Genomic DNA, 24,640 nt, shown 5'->3' with positions numbered 1-24,640 from the left:
GAGGATGGATTTAAAACTGCAGCCAATAAGATTATATCGTAGATGGCGTACAATGCGTGTGATACATAACCTATTCGTTAAAGTCCTCCAAATGTATATTCCCGAACATGGGAAAACATAAACAAATACTAAAAGTGGTTGTTTGCATGTAGTTTAAGTGTTTTTATTAGAAGTTGTTTAAAAACATGTTTTATATATGGATTTATCTATTCCCTAATTGCTTGAGGTTCTCTATTATTTGAGTATTTTCGAGTACTTATTTACAAAAGAAAATATTTGAATTAATGAGTTTCTAAAATGAGTGAATTCAAACTTCATCATCTTGTTGTTGAACTGATTGAACTTCTTGGGTAAGATAGAGCATTTTAAAAATGCAGAGCAGAGATAGATGTATGGAATTATATAAATTAAATCCAAATCTTGCTTTACTAGTTCTACATCTGCACCAGAGAAACATGTCGAACGCTTGCAAAAAGAAGGTGCAACAACCAATCCAGTGGCCTTGAATACCATAGCTACTCAAAGTTGTGTTCGACAACTTGCCAAAAATTCCCCGAATCCAGAGCTATTTATTAAAAAATATGAGGAACTTTTGTCAAAAAAGTAAATATGATAACCATGTTTTTATTTTGTTCGCTTTTATGAAATATTAAACATTGAATATCTCTTTTAGGGTGGATTTGCTTGGGCCATTTATGCAATTGCTGGAATTCATATCAATAGACAGAGAACTCAAGACATATCTAGCTAAAAATTCTACTCCATTAGTTGGAACAACTTCTAAGAGCGCAACCATTACCAATGAAGATTTACCTAAGGTTTGTAATCCAATCAATGATTTAAAAGATATCAATTCTGTGTGGTTCATTCTTGAAGTTTAAGAATTTATTATTATTGATAGATTTTCAAAAATGTCATCAAAGCTGTAGTTGAAGGGGAAAAGAAATTAAACAAACAAGTTTGCTCAGTTAACAAGCAGAATGATGCTATGCTTATGAGGCATACTTGGTCTACAGAGAGACCTCGTCTGTCATGGGATTTTCAAGCAGATGCCACAGTGTCACTTACGCAAAGTATAAATTTACTTCTAGCAAACTTATGATTAGGTCAATTTTAATTAGAGTAACTTTTAAACTGATATTAATATTTTTTTTAACAATAGAAGTTGTACCATCAGTGTCACAAGAATCAATACTTCTTTGGGACATATTGCAGTGTTTAAAAGGAATTGATGGATCCTACATAGTTTCTGAACCTCTTACAAGCCCCTACAGTCCTATAACTTTTAAAATCTCACCTGATGTTGGTATGTCGTGTTATGGGCATATAATAATCCATGTGTTGAGACAAATCTTGTTACTAAAATTATGTTTTTGTAGGTATATCATTCAAACAACTCGCTCAACAAATTCTACCACTAGCTTCATATTATTCAATGACTGTTCGCTTTGTGGAAGAAAAAGTTCTTCCAGATGATGGACAAGTCAATCATGCCTTAAGAGGAGCCTTAAGCTGTTTGCTGAGAGATTACTTGGTGCTAAACTTTTTCCTATATTTTTTTATAAATCAACTACTAACTGTTCAAAATATATGACCTATTTATTCCATTCCAGTTATTTATTGTGCAACTGGAAATTGAGCATATTCGAGGAAAACTGAATTTACAAAAGTTATGGTTCTATATGCAACCAACAATGACAACTATGTCAATATTAAACCAGATCACTTCTACCATTTGCAAAGTAAGACCTCAGAATCATTTATAAAATTTAATGCAAAAACAGAATAATAATTTGTATTGCATCTACTTACAGGCTAGTGCTAGAGGCGGTAAAGTTTTGAGTCTTCTTCATGAACAAATTAATAATATGAGCGGAGAAGCTAAGTGCAAAGAATTATGTTTATTTTTAATTAAAGCTGCTAGTGTACCATATATGCAGACGTTAGAAAAATGGGTGTACAAAGGGGTGATATGTGACCCGTATCACGAGGTAGATTATCAATCAAGTTATAAACTTTGTCAATACTTTTTTGAGAAACATGCTAACACCCTTTTTCAATAGTTTTTTGTAGAAGATAATGAACTTATTCAAAGAGAAGAATTGCCCATAGACTACTCTGCTGACTATTGGGAAAAAAGATATACCATGAGGCCAGAACGAATCCCGGTCTTCCTTAGTGAGCATGCTCAAACAATACTCAGGACTGGAAAATACTTCAACGTTATTCGACAATGTGGTATGTTCAAACAAAATTCGCTTTAAATCATAATGCTCTCGTAAAAATGTCTAATATTGTGAAATCCCATAAAACAGGAAAAACTGTACAGTGGGGAAAACAAGAACCTTTGGTTTATCAACATAGGGATCAAAAGTTCATTGCTGCTATAGACAGAGCATATTCAGAAGCAGCTAGAACTTTATTGGAAGTTTTGATACAAGAAAATGATCTGATGGGACGTTTGCGTAGTGTCAAAAACTATTTCCTTCTGGCACAAGGAGATTTTGTGGTAAGTTTTTGAATTAAATGCATCAAGAGTTATCAAAGTATACAAATTTTTTTTATTATTCTAGGTTCAATTCATGAATTTATGCGAAGCTGAACTGAGTAAAAATATGTACGATATCGTTACTCATCGATTATCGTCGCTTCTAGAAGTTGCACTGAGAATGTCAACTGCAGATTTTGATCCTTACAAAGACGATTTGAAACCAGAATTATTGCCTTACGATTTGCAGTACCAAATGTTTAGAATCTTGTCCATTCAAACGACAGAAGAGAAAGGTGCCTACCTATTATGAAAATATATATTAATACACAGCTGTGATGGTCTAACATAATACTTTTTAAATTTTTTTATAGACTATTGTTCGCAAGCAGACAAGACTTTAACCGGTTTAGAAGCATTCGTCTTCAATTATGATGTAAAATGGCCAGTTTCATTAGTTATTAATCGAAAAGCAATCGCTTGTTACCAAATGTTGTTTAGACATTTATTTTATTGTAAGCATGTTGAAAGATTGTTGTGCAGGTAACTTTACAAACTTTGCTTACGAAATTAAAAAATATCGACAACCTGTGGTTTCAATTAATTCTAACGACTTTCAGAGTATGGATTAGCAACAAAATTGCTAAAACGTTTACTCATGAAGCAGCTATGGCTTATCGGCAAGCATTTTCCGTTAGACAGCGCATGCTCGATTGCATTCAACATCTCGAGTATTACATGATGGTTGAAGTTATAGAACCGAATTGGTTGACCTTTTTAAACAAAATGAGCAAGGTACGTTCATCAATTTGAATTTTCAAAAATTTTGATATTTCCTCTAAAATTGTTTATTGTAATACTCCATTTCATTCAGGTCAGTAACGTCGATGATGTATTGAGCGTCCATCAAGATCTGCAAGATAGTTATTTAAAGGAATGTATGTTAACGGATCCGGAACTATTAGCGTGTATCACGGGTATATGTGCAGTATGCATCGAGTTTTGTAAATTTATGCAGGTAAGAATAAAACCAATATTTTTACTCGATTTACTGCTTATCTTAACACAAGCAAATAGCTTTAAAAAGCCACGATGAGTTTGTTGTTATGTGGTTTCTTTTTCCAAACGATTAAATAAAATAATTTTTCTTCAATGGCGTCTTATTCACGTAAAGCGTATGAGCCGCTACTTCATTGATGCGGAATTGACTTCCATGATCGATGCCGGTCAAGATGACGTCTTTGAACCAGAGGTATTTTGCAAGGGCCAGTCCGATTATGATTTTTTTTTTCACAGATCTGCATTGCCGTTTAAATAGTTTTAGAAAAATCAGATGCTTGCTTTTTCATCGACAATTTTTTTCGACATTTGCATCTTGCTATTTTTATAGGCTCCTCCACTTCAGCGCTCCGAATGTCCAAGGATTATACTTCTGAACTCGGCATGAATAATTTTCATTTAGAATACAATATACTGATTATCAAGCAATCTATGTTGGCTTTAGCGAATTAAACACTAAACCATTATCACTTTGTCACTCAAGCACTCGCAAAGTCAGTATTTTGTATTCTCAAGAAAATATAAATTTTAAGTGTCTTTTTTAGTTCCAATATGTCCATTTTTTCAGGAGTAGACGCAAGTGATTTTTTTTTTATAGTATTTAAATTTTTTAGTTGTGTTTGATTGTCTTGTATCTTGTGTTTAGCCAGGTACTCAATTGGATATTACATGACTTATTTTTATTTATTTATCTACATGTAGGTTATTTCATTAAGATAGTTTAGCTGTTTTTTTTTTCTCAAAGATGTGCGTAGAAAAGGTGCATGATTATTTCGATGAACAGAAGAACCCAGAGCCTAAAAGACAAGTCTGAAGAACACCGACACCTATGACCCGCTTTTCAAGCATTTTGCATTTCAAGCGTTTCATTTAGTGTCAATTAACAATGATTTCATTACTACTGTGATTTATTTCAAAATTCAGTGTAAATTTTACCTGTAATCACTTGACGTTTGATCGATTTTTCATTTCTCTTTTAGTCTGAATGCAGTGGCAATTCTAGCGCAGAGGGAACGAGTTTTGAAGAAAAAATTGTTCTTCTAGACAATCGATTCACTGATGTGCTCATTCGATTGCTGAACAGAATTTGTGATTTAGGGTGCGATAATAGTAACGAAAAATTGTTAAACGTTGTTTGTCGGTGAGTATTCACTGGTCTTATTTGACGATTCAAATATTCAAACTATTTCTTCCTGTGCTTGAGTAAAAAAAAATTCTTTATGTCGTAACCAGGTTGGATTTCAATCTATTTTATACCCAAGTTCTTGTACAAAGGGATTCCGAGAAAAGGACGCAAGATGTATCCGGATGATCGTAAGCTATGTCAAACATCAGGCGATTATTCTGTATCGAAAAAACATAATCTGAGAGGCATGTTCGATTGATACACGATGCTAGTAATTGAGTTGCCACAACTACAAGTATACAACCGAAAGCAATCAAATCATGACAAATTCAAAGTATTCAAAAAAGTCTTTTCAAACGTACTATTTGTAAAAAGTATTATCTCGATTTTAGCAGTTGTATGTGCCATTATTGATAAGAGTATTACTACTGATATTATTGTGGAGTGCACGTGAGTTGTAGGAAAAGAAAAACAATCTCAAATAGCTTTTAGGAAAAGTCTATTTTTAATGTGTATCTGGAATAATAAAATATTCATTCATAAAAAACCTGTATCTTCATTGAACGTACGAAGCTATCATTATTTGTACATCGTATATATGTATAGGAATAACATTTTATGTATGCGCTAAGAAAAATAATCTCTCGCTGCCGTGAAATAAAAAAAAAAAAATGACGAATCGGAAAGTCGGAGTATTAGAGTTGTCGATGATTCACAAGTCAAAACGTTAATTGTCAGGCAGAGTCACCATAACACGCGTTCAATTTCAAAAAGCAAAATCGTGTAGTATAGACACAAGGCACAGCAGGCAACATTTGTACATAACAATCTAACAGTCGAGTCAAGTAGAGTATACGAATACGAGACAATGTATCGGCAGTGTTAAACAAGTATTCGATCCACTCGGACGATCTAGTCCTCGGCGTTGAGGTTGTTGTTCCTCACGGTCTCCCTGATTTCGCGCACCATGGCCTCGATGCCGTCGAACCTCCGCCTCATCGTCTCGATCTCCTCCAAGATCTTGTCTTCGCTGGACACTCTGCCCTTCGCTTCGAGGATCTCTTTGGCCCTTTGCGCGACTACTGGATCCATCTTGAGCGTCGAGCATCTACTGCCCGTAAAAGGTCGTCCGTGTAGCGTGATCTCGTAATTCTTCAGCGGCTTGACGCTCAGTGTGAAGTGCGGCAGGTACCGCGGGAAAAGCAAGATCCTCCTGGCCATGAACCTCACCGGCCCAGTCGTCAGACTCTGACACGGAAGATAGTTTATGAAACAGCACAGCCGGGTCTTAGGAACAAAGGGCTGTCCAACAGCGATGCGCTCGGCGTAAGCCACGAGTCTCGCACGGGATATCAGGCAGACGAGCTCGGCCTGCGAGAGGATCTCCGCAGTGTCGTTGACCGCCAGGCCGTTGAGCAGATTCAACAGAATGATAACTATCAAGAAGATGAAGCCGCAGAAGACCAGTCGACTCAGCACGGGAAAGTGCGAGAAGGGTAGGTCGGACGAGTCGAATTCGCCTGTCAACATGATTATGGTTTTGAATAAGGCAAGAGGCGGCTGTACAAAATTTTCGTTCTCCGGATCCCTGAAGAGGACGAAGAAGGCGAAGGCGAAAGCGAGGATGAGGAAGACGTAGAGAAAGAGAAATCTCGCAAAGTTCAACGTCACTGTCTTGAACATCTCGATGTCGGTGGACATGCGCGGATGTTGAGACATAAGGATAACCAACTCCCAGGTCGAGAGGAGGGCAGCTAGACTACCGAGCTTCACCCCTCCGCCAAGAAGCAGTCCGCCGGTCAGTCCTATCAGGGTGATCTCGATCCAGTTCTCCGGACTGCCGATGTAGTGTAAAGGCGACGAGATGAACTGGAGCAACTCGCGGACTATCATATAGATGAGGGCAGCGAACAGGAGAGCCGAGTGTATGGGGTGATTCTCCAAATTGGCGAACATGCCGTTCTCCTCCTCAGCCACGTCAACGTCGTCGTCCTGCTTGGGCTTGATCGAGGTGAGATTTTTCGAGCGGAGCTCTTCAAAAACATAAAAAGTTACAGTAAACATCATTCATAAAAAAAACAAAAAAAAAACAATCTTTTCGACCATCGCAGTACACTCACCTTCAGCCTCAAGCTCCGCCTCGCTGGTGATGACCCAGATGTACGAGATCAGCATGAAGAAGTAAACCAGGTAGAGAAAGAAGTTGACGTACAACACGTGCCTGATCCTCAGATACTTCAAATACAAGAAAGACGCCAGTAACGGATGCTTCAGCAGATGCCTCAGGCTCTTGTTGTTCGCGATGAAGAGCAGAGCTTCGGTCTCGCTGCAGGGGTTGGACGACCTGTTCTTGAAGGAACTTCGACGTCGGTTGCGCTCGAGATAGCTGACGTCGGCTCCGCACTGAGTGTTGTGGGGCACGAGATTCTGATAGTTCATGATGATCTCGTACTCCTCCGTGCGCTCGTTCGAGCTGGTGAGACACTCGTCGAGGTGAGGCTCGAGGATACCCGGAGCCATGTGGGCCAGCGGGGGTGAGCCGAAGCTGTTCATGTGGCCGACGTAGCAGCCCTTCTGGAGCAGCAACTCGATCGCTTCTCGGTTCTCCGCGCGAGCTGCGTAGTGCAGGGGACTGTTGCCTTTGTCTGCGAAATCAACACACGTAAGTTTTTCCATATCGATAAATTTATGATTATATAAATGTAAGTATAATTACCATCCTCCTGCCTGACGTCGATATCGCCCTGCTCCATGATCATCCTGAGACACTCGAACCTGTTGTTCCTGTTCCCGGGGCCAGGTTTGCTCGGCACCCCGAGCTCCTGGCAAGCCGACATCAGCAGTCTCTCGGCGATCTTGGGCTTCTTCTTCAGCAATTCCTTGAGTATCTCCGGGTGTCCCCTCTCGACCGCGACCTTAGCGATCTCGTAGAGGTTCTCGTCCATCAGGCCGTCTCGTTCCAGCATCTCCTTCATCGTGGCGCGAAGATTCTTCTCTACCGCCTGTCTCAACAGTTCGGACTTGTTGCCCAAGCCGTTCAGGTCCTCGACTGTCCCGAGAACCTTCAGGAAGTTCGCTTCGTCGTTCGCCGAGAGGTAGTACTTTAGCAGGTACTGCGGATCCGGCGGGACCGAGGACTCCGTGGGCAGGTACTTGGCTAGGTCGGGGAACTTCTTTTCGATGATCGTGCGAGCCGTGTCTTTCTTCCGATCTCTGTCGAAGACGAAGTTTCAAGAGTTTACACGATGTTTACGTCTTATTACAAAGCAACATTAACTGTATATACCTAAAAGTGTCCAGATCGAGATACGTGCTGTTCTCGATGATGAGCTGCACCATCTCCCGACTGTTCTTCTCGGCAGCCATGTGCAGAGCCGTGATCCCCTTACCGTTGGGTATGTTCGGACTGGCTCCCGCATCGAGCAGGAGTCTCGTGCAGATTCCACAGTCGGCCTTAACGGCGTAATGCAGAGCCGTCAGTCCTCCGGCTTCCAAATTCAAGTTGACCCTTCGGTCTTTCAGCAGCGCTTCCAACGCCTCGGAATGTCCCGCCTCGGCAGCGAAGTGAATCGGTGCTCGATTCCTCTCGCTGTTGATCAGGTTCGGATTGGCTCCTACTTCGAGGAGGAAAGCGACGAAGTTCGGTAGGTTTAAACTCGCTGCAGCGTCGAGGAAAGTCCGGTGCTCGGGATACGACAGCAGGTGGTTCACGTCTATACTCGGAGGCTGACGGTTCAGAGCCTGGCGGACGAAGCTCTTGAAGGTGGCCAGGTGGTTGTTCTTCAGGAGGTGCATCAGGGGCGTGTACCGGTCGGCGTTCTGCTCCTGCAGGAGCTGCATCTCGAGGGCCTCGTCCTCGGAGTCCATTTTCGGGCTGTGGATTTTGAAAATTATACGAGTGGAGGAAAGATCGTCGTTGTGCCGTTAGCGGATTTAAATTTCAAAAACGGTCTTTCACGCGTATGCTAAGTAACCGAGTTAAAAATGAATACTATTCAAAGTTAAAAAAAGCATCGCACTTTTCCGGATAAATCCTCGACATATCTCTCGCGGATTTCCTCGAAAACTTCGTCGATCCTCTTAGCGTCGAGCTAACACAGGACACGACTACTGCACTACATTCGAGGTGACACGGGTGTTGAGTGACAAAATGAGCAATAACAAAAAGGCGTTCGTAATAAGCGCCTTCGTCCGAGTATTGATTTGAGCTTACACACAGACACACGTGTGTTTGTACCTACGCTTTTCTCCTATGTATTCGCTCCTAAAATCAGATTTTCATTACTTATTCAACGCTATCGACTGCTCAACTCTGCGCCGGGACGACAGTCCACTTTTTATATTCTCTACACGCGCAGATAAACGCTCTCCCTTTATACGCGGCTACTACGCTGCTGTGGGACGAGTGTATAGTTTCACTTACGGTGTGCTTTTAAAATGCTCAGCTCTACGGTGCGTCCGCTCGATGTGCGGGAATAAGCGGATAAGAGAGAAAATAATACCGCGATATGATTTGAAATAATAGCGTTTTTTTTTATTTTTTTTTATTTTCACGCGAGGAGATTCGAGGCTGTCTGGAAAAGTGACGTAACGGCAACCGAAAAAAATACGGTTCGAGAGTATGAGCGTGAGCCTGTGTGAAAAGTGAGTCACAGAACGATTAAACGAGCAATTAAGGTATAGTCCTCTCGAAAATTCAGAATTTCTCGCTCTCTCTCTCTCTTTTAACGAGACTTTTTTTTTCCCAGCCAATTACTTTACCACCTCATTCAGCGCTCGTACACACACAGCTCTATAAAAAAGCTAATCACTTATTCCAACTCTGGGCGAAAATATAAAACGCGCACTGTATCACACACTATATATTATAACGTGCGTCTTTCACCCATAAAAGGCGGTCTCGCATCTGGAGCTTCGAAAATTTGCAAAACTTTGACTCACTCGCAAACAGATAATCACCGCGGCTAATCCTCAAGTGGTCGGCTGCACGACCACAAACACACTGCTATACGACCAGGCGAAGCTGACGTAGCCCAAACGGCTCACTCGCGCGTGGGCGTACCAAGGGAATCGGGAATCGCCTACATTCGTCGATCTCACTCGATGATGTCACTGCGTACCGATGGTCCTTTCCCCAAAAAAAATAAAAAAATTAACGGAGAGCTACTTCTTTTTCGTTTGGTTAAAGAGGCCCGACGACGGTTTTTTGTCTTTTCTCGCCGGTCTGAAGTCTGAGCAGGAGAAAAATGTGCACATAGCCGCGCCTCCATTACAAGGCTGCGCGCATTATTATGCGCTAAGTCTCTCGCTCGGCCGAATGAACGTTATTTCCTCCCAGCGGCAGGAGTATGACTGGGAGCCTTGTGTGTTATATTCGCAACTAACTCACGACGCGTTGAGTTCACCCGCACAGTGTGTTCGGTATCGATGGATTTCTAAATAGACGATGAGAGCACGTGTTGTGTTGGATCGCGGGCTATTGTTTTCAACGGTTTGAAGGATGTTTTTTTTTTTTTTTTTCTAGAGACGAGATGCGGGTACAGCGTTAATGTCCGCGGAGATTAATTAAACGAACGGCATTGTGGATAGCTGCGTTACTGCGCTAAGAAAAAATGGTCGGTTTGTGAAAGTCGCAAACGAGTTTTCGGCTCTGCAGATTTGCAAACTGCACAATTTTTACGTAACCCACACCTCTCGCAGGCTGTATCTCTCACAGGCGCACTGTTTCCGGTTTGAAAATCATAAAAGTGACTCACTCTCTTCTCGCTTTCATAAAATGCAAATCGAACAAATAATGCATCTCCCGATTCGGCATCGCGGATTAATAAGCTTCGAGAGCGAGAAGAGAAAAATTGCTCAGAGCCGCGGAATATGATCTCGCGGTTTCAGCATTGAAAACACAAAGCCGTCACTTTTTGCATCTCGCACTGCACAAACACATCCGTCAATCTCAGAAACAAAAAAAAACTAAAAATAACGATATATAAAACCCGCAAGTTTAAAATATTATATTCGCCTACCGATATAAAAACGTCACCACCTGCAACTATGTGTATGTTTTTTTTTACAATTTATCGTGATATACGCTGTCAACGTCGGCTTTTGACACCCGATACCACGGCCGGTCCGATGGTCAACTGCAGCTGCGCCGGTACTGCTCGTCGCCTCTACTACCGCTTGGTAGACGCGGTCGCGGTGTGTGTGTGTGTGTGTGTATGGGAGAGAGAGACTTCAATTGAAGCAGTAGTGAGGGAGAGGGGACGCGCGTGTACTGCGTATGTAGGTAGTAGGGACGTTCTCTAAATTATGCGCCGACATGAGCTAGTGTGACGGCTTCATTCAGATGAAGTTTCTAGTAATTGATTCTGGAGTTTTTTTATTTTCTCGGAGATATATCGTCCGGTTATTGTTGTACACTGTTGGAAAGGGTCAATGGATGTGTAAATAACAGATCGGATTTATGTCGTATTGATTGAATGTTTATCTCGAATTTTTTTAACAACAAAACGGATAAATTTTACCGCCAGACAAGGCGTCATTAGTATAGCTGTCTACTTCATCCGTCGTATTATATTCTTGGATGCGCGTAATTCTTACGATGAAACGCGCGGATTAATTGATAATGGCAGACTTTGGGAAAAGAATGTCTTGCCGTACTCGGCACCTATCTACTTGGATCGTTTAAATGACTGTCGCTTTTATAAAGATTTACTTGTTAATACACTGTAAACCGATTTTTAAATAATATAGTAAACAATTTTGCGCCAATAGGTATGTTAAATCAAATCACAGTAAATCAATTATTTTGTTTTGATAATCAATGGTAAAAACCGAATGAAGCAAAATCACGACAGCGTTGCCCTCCTTTATGAATCCGTATAATTACATATTTCGTACGTCGAGCTACCGATCGGAAAATCGACTCGATCGGTAAAGGGGGTGAGTTGGTATATAACATAAATGAAAGAAGAAAAGAGAAGCAATTATTAAAAGGTTTATCTCTTATCTTATATAATTGTTTAAAATCTTGAAATACAGATATACAATGGTATGATAGAAAGATAGACTTGAAACTCGTCTGTGTAAAACTTCATAAAATGTACACAGGGCAATACACATCTTACAAAAATATTACATATATCTCATCATTTAAATCCTTCGCTATTCAACTATAACGTACGGTATAGTCATTTCGCTGTTTTCTCTAGCTACAAGTTCAAAACTGCGTATTAATTATAGCAAAGTGGCTTTGTACAAAATACATTGTCCCGTAGAATAGAAAAAATTATTGTCTCAGCACACTGAGAATCTCTCAAAGATTTCGTGGCATCTATACCGTATACAAATTGAACCTAATATTCACATTATACACAGACTGTAGATACATCAGCAACACACACACACACACACACATGCGAGCAACAACTCTTTGTACACAAAATAGACGACTCGGTCCCTATACGTAACTTAAAATACTATAGCATCCAGTCTTCTCGTTTTCCTTACATATTTCTTAAAAAAAAATCTCATTTACAATATAAGGCACGTATTCATCCACACATCACACGTCTTATATATTCTATACTCTCATCGTTCCTCCCCGTCGTCGCTGCATTCCGTTATCGCGAGCTCGTCGTCGTTGGTCTGTAGCACCTCGAGCGTCGCTTTGTTTTCCACAATATCAACATTGACGGTACGACGATTGTCGTGGTTCTTCTGGCTGACTTCGACGGTCAGTTCGCTGGCGCTGATACTGCGTTTGACGCAGCCGGTTTCGCACGACGTCTCGTTTATCTCGCTGACGTTTATGGTGAAACGCTTGAGATCGACGGGCGACGGGTCGGCGGGGAGGATCTCTTTGGAGCCGAATTTCTTGCTGACTATGTGGTGGTCGTGGTGGTGGTGGTGGTGGTGGTGGTGGTGGTGGTGGTCGTCGTCGTCGAGAAGCTCGTCTCGCGAGCAACAGGTCGATGCGCTGCAGTGCTTGCTTTGGCAGCGTATTAGGCAGTCGATGTGTGGTCCCGTGTGTGGTTTCATCTGAAAATAAAAAATAAATTGTTCTAATCGATTTATCCAACAAATGTCACATCTGTACGGAAAGACTTTGTTGTAATTGCAGAGTCAGGTCGCGTAAGATACGACGCTGCCCTCTGTACATACGTAACGTTCAAACGCTTGGAAGGAGCAGCGATTCAAGGAAAGCAAACAATGCGATTAAAATGAGATTAAAGTTATTCGTTGTGCAACGAAACGATTCTCACCTTGCAAAATTCCGGCTGAATGGTAACGTGGGTTATCCCCATGTCATTGAAAAAGGCAGTTATCTGGTCGGTGATCCTGGCGCACACCTGCGAATTAATGATCAAAATTTGAATAAACCATCAGATGGTCAACAATGAATCAATCAAGCTGTAACGATAAAGCAAGGCATTGTTTACCGTAGGATCGGCGTAAATGATATGAACGGTCGAGACGACTTTCTCCCCATTGAGCTGCCACACGTGCAAGTCATGCACGTTCACGATGTCAGGAAACGCCGCGAGGAGGTCTTTTTGCAGGGAATCGATGTTGATGTGATTCGGAATTGTCTGCAGGAGAATCAGGCCCGATTCCTTCACTGAAAAAAGTTGATTGAAAAACGTTAGTCAATACCTATAAAATAAAAGTATTGTTTAACGGTTTTTCATATAACTCACTGTAAGGCAGGCTGATGAAGAAGAGGGAGACGGCGGAGATGATGGCGATGATGGGATCGACGAATTTGGCCACTTGGCTGTCGGTGAAGTAGACCAGGCACGAGGCGATCATCACCAGGACACAGCCGAGGACGTCGCGACACATCTCGCGCAGCCCTTGGCTCTTCGGCACTACTATGGGACTGCGACGAGTCTGATCCGTTTCGCCTTCCGACGTCGATTCCGTGTTTGGGCTCCTGCGTCAAATCAATTCCCAATACTTAGTATACAAAACATATTTCTGGAATAGCGTATTAGAGGATGATCCGTGCCATAAGTAGAAAAAAGAAACTCCTTATCATAAGCGCAGAGGGATCGAAACCGGTTCGAATATTACAGTATCCATAACTGGTATAGGGAAGAGCCGCGAACGAATATCTGGTACATTTTAAACCAGTTCCGTGAGAAACCACATAGATTATTTCCCAGCGCCGGTGAATTAGCCTTTCAAATTTCGATCGAAAAATCGCGCGGCGATAACGATTCCTCGAATTTTCCGCTAGCTTCCGAGGAATTGACTCGATTAAAAAATACACAGCTCATCTAAACCGCCAGTGCGGGCAAAATTGAGTTTGCGGTATCGTGAACTTGTACCGTAAGATATGATAGAGCACAACAGGAAATCGTTGCTAGGTATAATAATAAAAGGCGAATTTTCTCTTAAATAAACAGCCGACTCTAATATCATAGGCGGATGTGAAATATAACAAGCAAGCCCTCACCTCTTCAGCACAACCTCGCCGTTCTGAGTGAAGTGTAGAAAAACTCCCTGATTGAAGGTGTAGCCGCCGATCAAGAAATAACAAAAGGCATTCAGCAGAATTCCAGATGCGCCTATGCTCATTATGGGCAGAGGATAGTGCATCGCGTCGAGATGGTCGATGTGGAGGAGAGTCTGGACCGACTCGACGATCGTCGAGAAGCAGAACGAGGCGAGCAGTACGCAGCAGATCAACATCGTCACGACGTCGATGCGGGCCCAGCCGAAGGTATTCTTCATGCGCCGCTCCGACTTGGATTGCTGGAACACGGATTAGGTTTCTATTTGATTTATTCGCGGCTGCGTAGACTCTATTTTTAAATTCCGCGCGGCCGAATCGGTTATAGGGCGAGCGCGGATTGAAACGATTACCTTGGATTTCTTCGTCGACGGCTGGTTCAAGCTTTTTTCGTCCAAACTGCTCGCCGAATCTTTTAGTGACGCCAACGAACTCTCGTGGCTCTTGTTGCCTTCGTTTTCGTACTGCGAGGAGAGGAGAACATTTAAAAAAAAAAATCGCCTTTCGTTTTCCAGAAAGATCCGTGCGGGAAAAGGAATGAATTACGATTGTTATTAGAAAATTTCTCCGAAACGGAAAGAGTAGGCGCGCGTATAATGACGGACAGGGCCTCAATGACAATCCCCGCAGTGAAAGTACTGCACCGGAGATGCGCGCGTATTCAGTGGATAGTGTAATGCGCTACGCGCGAATATCGCATTTACGCCGTGACACGTGAAATGGAGAGCATAGGAAAGTTGCGCGTATGGGTGAAAAAAAAAATAGACAAAGAAACTCACCTTAATCGAAGCGATGCAACCGATGAGGGCCACGATGTTGCACAGCATGTGGTAGGCATTGATGAGCAAAGTGAGCGTGTGGGAGACGTAGAACGCGACGATTTCCACGGCGAAGTAAGCGATCGTGAAGAACAGAACGAGATAGAGCTGGACCGGCCTGAGCTTCCTGAACCACTCTTTCACCGCCATTCTTCGCTATATCTAGCTCTCACTATCTATAAACACACGTGTCTACCAGCCGCCGGTCGGCTCTCGCTCGCGAGAGTAGAGTATAGAGTACGAGAGTTAGTACCGTTCCTTAGCCTATCTCCACTGCTGCTGCCGATGTTGGCTCTGCTGAACAGACACGCGCACGAGAGATGCTGCGTTATTACACATTGAAACACGCTGTGTTGTATGGGAGGTGGTGATTGTTTTGGAATATCGAGAGTTCTGGTTTTTCTTTTCTTTTTTTTTTCAATCGAGATAACGAAAAAAAAAAAAAAATAAATAAAATCCGCGAACGTGCGGGGAATCGCGATCGGCGACGCTCGTCTCGCCGGTCATTGTATTATCTGATATAAACTTATCACGATGAATATAAATAAAGGTTTACGCGGGTCTATCTCGTTAACGTTATGTAAAGCAGCAATTGCACAACCGAACTTTGGACAATTAGACGGAGGCAAAGGAAACGCATTGACATTGACACTGCTTTGAATTCTTTCGAAAGTACGTTTAACGGCGAGCGAAATTCAAAGAGTTTTAACGATCGGATGTATATAATCAATTTGCTCGGCGTATGAATCGTAATTACGTGTATAATATAGCGTCTAATGAGATTCTAAACGAGGAAACATCGAAGACCGACTCTTATTCGAGCTTATATACGACAATGATTCGAATAAACTTCTATTCGCACGCGCGGGCACACCAACGCGTTCTTCCAAGTATTATATATAGACGCAACGTTAGTTCTGGCGATGTTACAAACTCGTAAAGCATCGCGAAAACGCGGACGATAGCTTGCCGCGTTGGAAGAACGTTTCAACCTATATATTATCGTGCACACAGATATTATTCTATTATAATAATTAATAAAAATAAACGTGAATATAGTTCACTAAAATTCACTGCACCACGATTCGAGCGCACTTGTGATCTGTAAAAGTAAAAATAAAATCCAATGTATAAGTATAAAATATTGACCATCGTCAGAGGCATCCAGTCTTGGTATAAAGAGCGAGCGAGACTACCGGTACCGACATCGCTCGCGATCGTCGCGTCGCGCGACCGACACAGCCAGCGAACTACTGACTGTACTGACTTCCAGCTCTCGCTTCTAGCCGACTGCTCCCGTCAGCGATATACAGATTCAGCCAACTATATAAGCTTTTGCTTCTCCCGAGCGGGAGAATACGAATATAATCCGACCTGTTACCCTCTCGTAAATCACATCAGCCGAGAGAGAGAGCGACTGACTAACGCAGATGTTTTCTTCGACTCGTACCGCGTTATCTTCTCGCTTAGTATATGATAGGTATTGGGCGAAGAGAGGGACTGTATCGCACGGGAGCTTATTTTGACTGTATATTGGTTTCGCGCGCGCGGACGATATAGAGATAGCGCGAGATATCGAGGCTCGATGAGCAAACGTTTGCGATGCGAGGCGTCATCGGTGGTAGATTTCTCCTTTGTATCGCGTCGGCTTATTTGCGCTTTGTTTTTGACGATATATAGACTTTGGTGTGTGTGTGTGTGTGTGTGTGCGTGTGCGTATGTGTGAGTGGAAAACAAAGATTTGTTAATCAAAACGACACCGCACCTGTCGCGTAAATCGATTTTATGGATGCGAATTCATAGGAGCTCGGCTGCTGATATCAATAGTGAAAAAATGCCAGCCGAGCGATATATCGCGGCTACTCCGATTCATACGGCAGTAGTCGAGCGGATCGAAGGTCGACGTTTTCAAGATCGCGCGTTCTTGCGCACGCGTGCGTTTATTCCGCGGTGCTGGGGATACGCGCGATGAAAGTTTCGGTTAAATTGAATGTCTTCGTAAGATATAAGATAACGTTATTTCTATGATTTTCGAATGATATATATATCATCGAATTATTGTAAATTTGTAAAACAACGAATTCGAATTGGTATAGATTTATGTCTTTTGAAACATCACCGCGTGGATAAGCGATCGAGCAGGATATATTGAATGATCGATTTGCAATTAAAATTTCATTGTAAAAAAAGCGACTACGCACACTATCGCACAACTGACAGATTAACGATCTCCAATCCGCTGTACTTTTATGTAACCGATTATGTATACATACGCGCTAATTAATTGGGAATATTTATGGTAATGGATAATTTTCATTCGCTAATTCAATTCGCTGTAATTCGATCAAAGCGCCGCTCTACCGCAGTAGCTCCAAATATAATAGGACCAAAGTATACTTAAATTATACGATTCAAGTGTCCTTCTTTGATCATTACCCGGCAATTAATTCGAGCACGTCCATAAAACTTGGACTCTATAACGGTCGAGTATACTCTTCGTACTTGTGTAAAGTCAATTATTATGAACGGTGAAATATGAAATATGATTATATTTTCAGCTTGTCAAAAGTGAAGCAAAAGCGCTAATGGGATGTGCCTAGATCCGTTTGGTTTCAAGCAATAACGCTATAATGGACATCCTAATCGCCGCGACAAAAGCACTTTCCTCGCCGCGCTGCACCAATCGAGTAAATCGAAAACTCTCTCGTCGCGCCTAAGCGAAAACTTTCATCCGCGCGCGCGCATCCCTCGTTAAAACTTGCTGCGAGCGCAAAAAAAAAAGAAGAAGACGAAAAAAGTCCACATACATACGGTCGTCGAGTTTCACGCACACGGTATTAGGCTGTTCTTCTCCTCTAGCGGGATGACTATCAAAGCGCTCGTTACGCGCATCCGTTTCGCTCGTAATGGGCCCTGACTCGCTCTGCGGGTACATTCGTCTCTTTGCGAGCGTATTATGTTATATGTACGTGCATTGTGGGTTCGAGTCCTGCGTATGCGACTACTGACAATGTCTCGACGCTCTGCTTTATATCGGATGCTGTGCACCGCTACTCTGCGGAGCTTGAATGGGATCGAGGCGGAAGCTGATGCTGCTGGGGATCATGAGGTTCCGCGAAGGGATTACGTCGACTATCGTGTATGGTTAGGAAAAGATTCTCGAGGTTAAACATTTTGTTTGGAAAGCTTTTAGAAAGTTCAAGTACCTCTGGCTGAGAGAGAGAGAGATCGATTCTTTTTATCGGACAGCGAATAGAGTAGGAAAAGTAAATAAGGTGCGATGTACTTATTGATATACTACGCTGTTTTTTCATCGAAATACATAAGCAGAGATACTGCTTATCTTGATATTTTCGATCAGTGAGAATTTCTCGTGAGATTTTTCATTTTTACAATTATATACTGGCGCGTATTGAATAGCGAGTTCAATATAAATAAATCGATCGAAACATTTTCATCGCTGTTCGTTCGAACATCAGCATGTCTATTTTCGGATAAGAATCTTATCGTTCCATTTCGCTCGTCACCAACTATTCTCAATTCATCGATTTATTCTAACGTATAAAAAAAAAAAAACACCTACCTCTCAAAATCCTCTGATGCCTCTCCCCAAAAGAACAAATCGCCGTCCGCAGCACCGCACAATCGTCGCACAATATCGTCGTCCGATATCCGGTTAGAAAAAAGCAACTAATGCTCAAAGTATAAAATCGATCCACCGCGAGAGAATCACATACTCGGACAACCTCGTCGGAGAGAGACGTGCCTCGGAGACTTTATCGCCTCGAGCGTCTTGTCGGATAATGAACGAGCGGCGCCCTCGTCTATAGATTTATCTATACGCTCACGAATGCGTAAGTGTATACATGTGTATGTACATTGCACACGTACAGGCCTGATCGAGCGCGCTTATTATCCGCTGGACATCGCTTATCTCCGACACCCGCGCCTCGAGTCTCGGCGAAATTGTCGGTATTTTTGGAGAGAGAGAGAGAGTTTGATGGGCTGCGGACGACGATAACTGCTTGAGGTTCCGCGTACACGAGAGGAGCGTTTTTTTTTATCTAATCGGCAATTTTTATTGCTAAAAAGTATAAAAAAAACCTTATAGAGAGAAATAATATTCAACGCGGCAAAGGCACCTTTTCCTCCTGTATACACACAGCGGTAAACAATGCGAAAATCGGTTGCACTCCACGGGCTAGGAAAAGTAAGGGCAGCCTCGGAACTCTCGTATTCGTCTAATCGCTTAATTGCCGTTTCGGCTCTCTACGATTGGAAAATGGCTCGACCGCTGGCTCGCGTATTGTGTGTATGTTGTACACATAACACAGCACATACCGTCGTGTGCTTTTTATGCACGTCTGCGCGGCTGGTAATTCGTTGATATGGTTACGTGTTTTACTCTGCTTTTACTTCCGACGCGAGCGGATAAAAAGTTGGCATAATTGCTTTATCCCTCTCAGCGATTTCATATACATTAATATTCCACGGATTTACGATTCTGGACAATATATTGTGCGCGCACGTGTACAGGTGCTAAAATTACCGATAACTTTATTGAGCAACGTGGGTTCGATCGGAGTTGTAACTTTTTCTGTCGGGACTGGAGAATACATGACGAGCCTGTGCACAAACGGAAGAATGCACGTTTGTAAGTTCACATAACTTCGTGCGTGTTCGATAAGCCGACGAATTCGTCGTTACCGGCGATTTCCCGGGTAATAAGCGTAAAAGAGAGCGAAAGTTACGAACGGTAAAAACTTTTTCCTATACCTACGCTCTTATCGTCTGAATTAACAATTAGTTTTCACGCGAGACACGAGATAAAAGCACGAGGCTATCTCGACAAGTTAGAAGGATGAACGACGATTGTTACACATATTTTTCTTCTTCTCATTACGTAATCGAGCGACAAGGCTGGACAGTCCAAAAACAAACGCAAGCGACGACCTTAATCAAGGCCCGCAGGTACACGCGACGTTTGCGTATGCAGGGCGTCGCATGGCTGACGTTATAAACACTCAAGACCTTTGAATCGGCAATGGGTGCACGTAGATTGGTATTTCAAAATCGGTAACCGATTTCGTGAATGTAAGTACTGTGCTGCATCGAGAATTAATAATTTCGTCATGAGATATAAATTATACATTGATTATCTGCACTATAGTATAATATAAAACTGTGTTTGCAAAAACGCTTAGCCTTATCAGAGCGTTTATTGAATCACGGTCACGGAATCGCGTATGCGCACGAGAAACCGATCGATCAATATTGTCTCGGTGAAATACATTCGTTTCCTGTGTTTGAACAAGAATTTTCGTGCTTGAATTTATGTCAGACCGTGTGCACTGCGCTTTCCTACGTATAAACACGCCTACTCTCGTAATACGCATGAACTTAATTGTTATTATCGGTTAAAGCGATATGGATGATCGAGGAGGCGATAAGCGAGACTGCCGTGTGCAACATAGTTTTTTAAAGATGACCGATCGATGCGCCAATAATAAAAACGTTGATCCGGTTCTGAAGTGCTTGATTTGTCATTGTTAGGCTTTTGGCGAAATTAATGATTTTTTAAATACTTCACGCGTGGGCTCCTCATATTGAAGGACTGCTCTGAACTAAGGTCAACAGAATATAAGTGAAAAAAGTCATTGAAATAATTGAGGTTTATATCGTATTAAAATAATAGGCTACCGTCCATCCGAGCGATTGCATGATGTGTATCGATACTTAGAAATTGAGACAAATCACAGATAATGTTCTAGGTCAAAAGACTATTGAACCACTTTTTTCCTCTTTTCTAAAATAATTACTGTGAAAGACTGATGTTGTAAGCAATTCGATTTTGAATCGTGATACATTATATTACACAGCGATATTTCTGATATAAAATGTCAATTACAATTAAAAGAGGGTCAACAGAAAAAGTTGAGAATAAAATGAATGAAATCAAAATTTGACATAAAATGGCTGTATGTCAAACTTACAGGATTGATTTGTAGCATTCAAAAGATGTCGATGCAGATGAGATTATGCAATAAAACTTCCCATTTGTTAATTCACAGTATGTAAACCAAACGTTGCTCCGGATCTTGTATGTACATTTTAAAAATATGACTCACGGTAAGAATAACGAGGACGTAATAAAAACTAAACGAACTAAATTAAAAAATTGTTGTTATTCAAGTTACTTTAGAAGTCACGAGTTATTCACTTGAAATTTTTGCGATTTTTATAATATAACAGATTTTTATTATTTACAAAGATGGATCGTTTCAATACATTCACTGCTTCTATAGCACTCCGTACCAACGGAATTGAAATAAAGATTTTTACCGAATTCGATGCTAAGCCACTCGTAATAAATAGACGCGTGTTTTTCTCTAGAATGTATTTATGACTTTGACTCATAACTAATTTAGAAATTCAGAGCCTTATCAGCCAAGGGCTTCGGAGGAATAATTTCCGGGTACTCTCCAACTGAATCCTCGTAGGAGCCGTCGTAGCGATGAGGCTTGATTTCCCACGGAAGTTGTGTATCTATTGCTACTGGTGTGATACCAAGATCCTCAAGCGTGGGTACACCTTTCACGATCCTGTCACTTGTGTGTTCCTGTTGACCCATTTTTTAAATCATGAATTTGTATGTATTTAAAAATATTTAGCAACACACGCATAAAGAAGAAAAAATAATTTTTTACCTTTTCCAAACCTTCCCAATGTAAATATCCTATAGGATAGGCAGGACTGAGAAACTCAGTAAGGGTGACTTTTAGTTTGAATAGTGGCATCCTATCCAGATCCAACCTACGGTATCCGTAAATAGTTGATTCGCGTCTCAACATTTCCTGGAACCAGTCCATCAGATCCGAAAGTTTGTAACGTTTTGTCCTGAAAAACGGTTAAATGTAACTCGTGATGAAAAAAAAATCAATGAATGATTGTTAAACAGCTTTCTTTACCCAACAAATTGGTAAGTCCTGCCAGCGCTCTGGTGATCTTTTATAGCTGCAACAATACCAGCAGCAACATCTCCTACCCATACAGGTTGCTTCTCAGTATGCTCACCTTTCTTGTACATCGGTATACCTCTAAGAAAGCATACAAATGTTAATGAATCGTCAATAACTATTTAAAATTTGAATTTGTAAGCTAAGTAACAGTGTTTACCTGAAATGCTGTCTCCATCTATGCGCATAATACGCAAGGAAACGATCTTCAGTTCCATAAGTATCAGCTGGTCGAATGATAGTGGCATCAGGGAATTCTTGTCTTACAGCCGATTCACCCTCCCACTTGGATTTGAAAAATTTGGAGCCCTCTGGCAGTAAGATTGGCTTGAAAAAGTAAAAAGTGCCAACATAGATTTGCTTAATCACTATTTCAACAGAACATGCAGAAGATAAATACCTCAGGATTGGGGCTGGCATTTAGACAAGACACATGAATGAATCTTTCGACTCCATTCTGCTTGCAAATCCTAGCTAGCCTAGCTGCACCTTGGACATGACAGTCGTCGTAAGTAAAGTTCTTGGTTTCCCAGTCACAGCCTATGAGGTTTATGACAACATTGGAGTACTTGATGCACTTGAGAATGGATTCTTCATCTCGCAGGTCGAATGGATGAAATAGAACTTGTCCAAGATCACCGCACAACTTCAAAGGTGCAACTTGATAGAAATCTCCTCGGTAAGGAAGGATCAACTGAAATTGCAAACAGTAAGAAATTAAGCAATACAAATAGGCTTTTGAGCTATCAATGCATTGCTCCAAAACGCGCCAACTCATTGAAAAAAATCAAACACACCTGGGTTCCAATTTTGCCCAGCCGATTGCAGACATATCTGCCCATGAATCCAGAGTTGCCAAAGACAGTGCAGACAATGCCATTGAAAGAGCTGCGACCACCAGTGCCTTTCCTGAGACTGGCAGTAGTCGGGTTTTTGATGATCCTAGGCTTCTGCGAGTAGTTGCAGACCTGCACTGCCTGACTGGCGGCACACAAACCTTGTTTTGCTGCGAACAGATAAACAGTAAATAAAACTGGCTTTATTGACAGTTACATAATGAAAAATAAACTTTTTATGGGAAAAACGACTGGCAGATCGGCTCGAGCTTTTTCATTCGGTTCCCGTATTTACAGACGGACGTAGGAGCATGTCTTACTTGCTGCTCGCAGCTGAGTCCTCGGTATCAACGCGGCCATTTTCGACCTCGGGGGCGAAAAACTCGCTCCGACGTCGCGCTCGTGAGAGTCGGGACGTCTGTTTCGTCGGCGAGGTTGTCGATGTCGTCTGTGTGGTCGTGGTTTCTAGACGAGAGTCGAGAGCTGGCGACATCTGGAAAGAGGTTGCGACCTTTTCGACTGTCGGTAATGAAGTTTCGGGTTATTTCGGATTGAGCTCTATCGTGAGGGGGGAGATTTGAAGTGTTTGCATTTGCCGAGGGATGCCAAGTAGTTCGTTGTCTTTTTCAATGTTTATAATGGTATAAAAAGAAAATGTAAAAAAAAAACTGTATTTCATTCTAATAACACTTTTTTTTTGGCAATTCACAAGTTGTACGAAAAACTCATAAAAGTAGAACTCGCCAAAAGTTTTACGCTTGAGCTTTTAATCCCAAAATTACAGAACTTCAAAAGCCGCTAAAATTAACCAACGTAACGCGTCACACACTGGCCTTCAACTCATCCATCCGCGCGCATCGCACCGAAAAAAAGAACTGACCACCTTTTTACTCCGGGACAGCCCTCTCTGCAAAAGAAAGTAAATAAAATCTAAAAAAAAAAAACAAGAAAAGAAATACGAATTCTCCATTAAAAATGCGAACCGCGCGACACGTGCCCGCGCATATTACGAGCCGGATAGCGCCGTGCACAAAGTGCGTCTCTTTCATAAAAAGCTGAAATTAATTCGTCAAAAAGAGAGTCGCTTGCTGCGGCGACTCGCGCGCGCGAAAAAAGGAACGAAGACGTGGCGGCGGCGGCGTACCGCATAAACATATATAGAGCGCGAGTCGAGCAAAAAAATTGCGCGCATAAGAGCCGAAAAAGTTGAGCCGCGCAGGCGCCGTCGTGTTTGTACATATACATATATAGGTATAACAGAGACGTGTACGGATTCGTCTCTTTTAGTTTTACGCTTGGTGGGTTCGTTCGTCCGTCTGCAGGCGAGAGATGGATTTTGTCATGCTGGATAAATAAATGTGTAATATGCGATGTTTTTCTGGAGAGACACTACATACCTAAAAATTGTATTCTGTTGAAGCAGATCTTTTGAAAGAGTCGCGCGCTGCAGTGTATTAAAACGATAAATAACAATTTGGTTATAATTTTTTTTTTTTTAACGCACCCACGCGGATGATAAATTTTATACAAGAGCGCGTTTTTTCCCCGCTTCAAAGTTAAAAGGCGCGCGCTTTTATGCGACTCCAACATGCAACGCCGTTATTATAATTGATATAGCTCCGAAGATCTTAACTCGTCGGCGTCAAAGCGTGTACGCAAAAACACGCGCGAATCCAGCGCGAATGATGAGCAGATAAAGGGGTAATTTACTGCGGTTTCGCGTATAAACCTAAATTGTTATATATGTTGTGAAATAATGAATAATAATTAGAGCTGCGATAAA

General features: G+C 41.9%; 4 protein-coding genes across 14 annotated transcripts; 1 reads left to right on the top strand and 3 right to left on the bottom strand.

Annotated features, from left to right (window-relative positions):
* Positions 1 to 89: 89 nt before the first annotated feature.
* LOC100117718 (gamma-tubulin complex component 2) lies at positions 90 to 5,220 on the top strand. 2 transcript variants are annotated; one of them, XM_001601830.6, is made up of 17 exons: positions 90 to 350; positions 433 to 603; positions 674 to 818; positions 902 to 1,073; positions 1,163 to 1,306; positions 1,380 to 1,534; positions 1,614 to 1,742; positions 1,815 to 1,991; positions 2,064 to 2,238; positions 2,316 to 2,509; positions 2,574 to 2,784; positions 2,863 to 3,031; positions 3,109 to 3,283; positions 3,363 to 3,506; positions 3,663 to 3,740; positions 4,528 to 4,688; positions 4,781 to 5,220. In XM_001601830.6, exons 1-17 carry the CDS (start codon positions 298 to 300, stop codon positions 4,857 to 4,859), a joined length of 2,532 nt encoding a protein of 843 aa, XP_001601880.2. In that variant the 5' UTR covers positions 90 to 297; the 3' UTR covers positions 4,860 to 5,220. The 2 variants fall into 2 exon arrangements, with proteins under 2 accessions (XP_001601880.2, XP_008203440.1); XM_008205218.4 differs by lacking the exon at positions 3,663 to 3,740.
* On the bottom strand, positions 5,156 to 10,826 carry LOC100117675 (painless). Of its 5 annotated transcripts, XM_031927872.2 has the most exons (6): positions 10,694 to 10,826; positions 9,615 to 9,801; positions 7,960 to 8,547; positions 7,390 to 7,886; positions 6,794 to 7,318; positions 5,156 to 6,706 (listed from the first exon to the last, which is right to left on the bottom strand). In XM_031927872.2, the coding sequence occupies exons 3-6, from the start codon at positions 8,538 to 8,540 to the stop codon at positions 5,586 to 5,588; spliced, it is 2,724 nt and encodes a 907-aa protein (XP_031783732.1). In that variant the 5' UTR covers positions 8,541 to 8,547; positions 9,615 to 9,801; positions 10,694 to 10,826; the 3' UTR covers positions 5,156 to 5,585. The 5 variants fall into 5 exon arrangements, with proteins under 5 accessions (XP_031783732.1, XP_016840209.1, XP_008203438.1 ...); XM_016984720.2 differs by lacking the exon at positions 9,615 to 9,801; XM_008205216.4 differs by lacking the exon at positions 10,694 to 10,826 and having other exon boundaries at positions 9,615 to 10,618.
* An 826-nt stretch (positions 10,827 to 11,652) lies between these two features.
* LOC100117638 (zinc homeostasis factor 1) lies at positions 11,653 to 19,323 on the bottom strand. 6 transcript variants are annotated; one of them, XM_032597965.1, is made up of 8 exons: positions 18,589 to 19,323; positions 14,967 to 16,107; positions 14,541 to 14,651; positions 14,131 to 14,429; positions 13,370 to 13,605; positions 13,112 to 13,290; positions 12,935 to 13,021; positions 11,653 to 12,710 (listed from the first exon to the last, which is right to left on the bottom strand). In XM_032597965.1, the coding sequence occupies exons 2-8, from the start codon at positions 15,153 to 15,155 to the stop codon at positions 12,261 to 12,263; spliced, it is 1,551 nt and encodes a 516-aa protein (XP_032453856.1). In that variant the 5' UTR covers positions 15,156 to 16,107; positions 18,589 to 19,323; the 3' UTR covers positions 11,653 to 12,260. The 6 variants fall into 6 exon arrangements, with proteins under 6 accessions (XP_032453856.1, XP_008203436.1, XP_008203434.1 ...); XM_008205214.4 differs by having other exon boundaries at positions 14,967 to 15,302; XM_008205212.4 differs by having other exon boundaries at positions 14,967 to 15,299.
* A 1,849-nt stretch (positions 19,324 to 21,172) lies between these two features.
* On the bottom strand, positions 21,173 to 23,307 carry Ndufa9 (NADH dehydrogenase (ubiquinone) 1 alpha subcomplex, 9, 39kDa). Its single transcript, NM_001172316.1, has 7 exons — positions 23,178 to 23,307; positions 22,819 to 23,027; positions 22,422 to 22,715; positions 22,182 to 22,348; positions 21,974 to 22,102; positions 21,713 to 21,902; positions 21,173 to 21,624 (listed from the first exon to the last, which is right to left on the bottom strand). Exons 1-7 carry the CDS (start codon positions 23,215 to 23,217, stop codon positions 21,430 to 21,432), a joined length of 1,224 nt encoding a protein of 407 aa, NP_001165787.1. The 5' UTR covers positions 23,218 to 23,307; the 3' UTR covers positions 21,173 to 21,429.
* Positions 23,308 to 24,640: the final 1,333 nt, after the last annotated feature.

This window comes from Nasonia vitripennis, chromosome 3 (assembly GCF_009193385.2).
Source record: "Nasonia vitripennis strain AsymCx chromosome 3, Nvit_psr_1.1, whole genome shotgun sequence".
Classification (NCBI taxonomy): Eukaryota; Metazoa; Arthropoda; class Insecta; order Hymenoptera; family Pteromalidae; genus Nasonia; species Nasonia vitripennis.
This window is presented reverse-complemented; position numbering and strand designations above follow the sequence as displayed.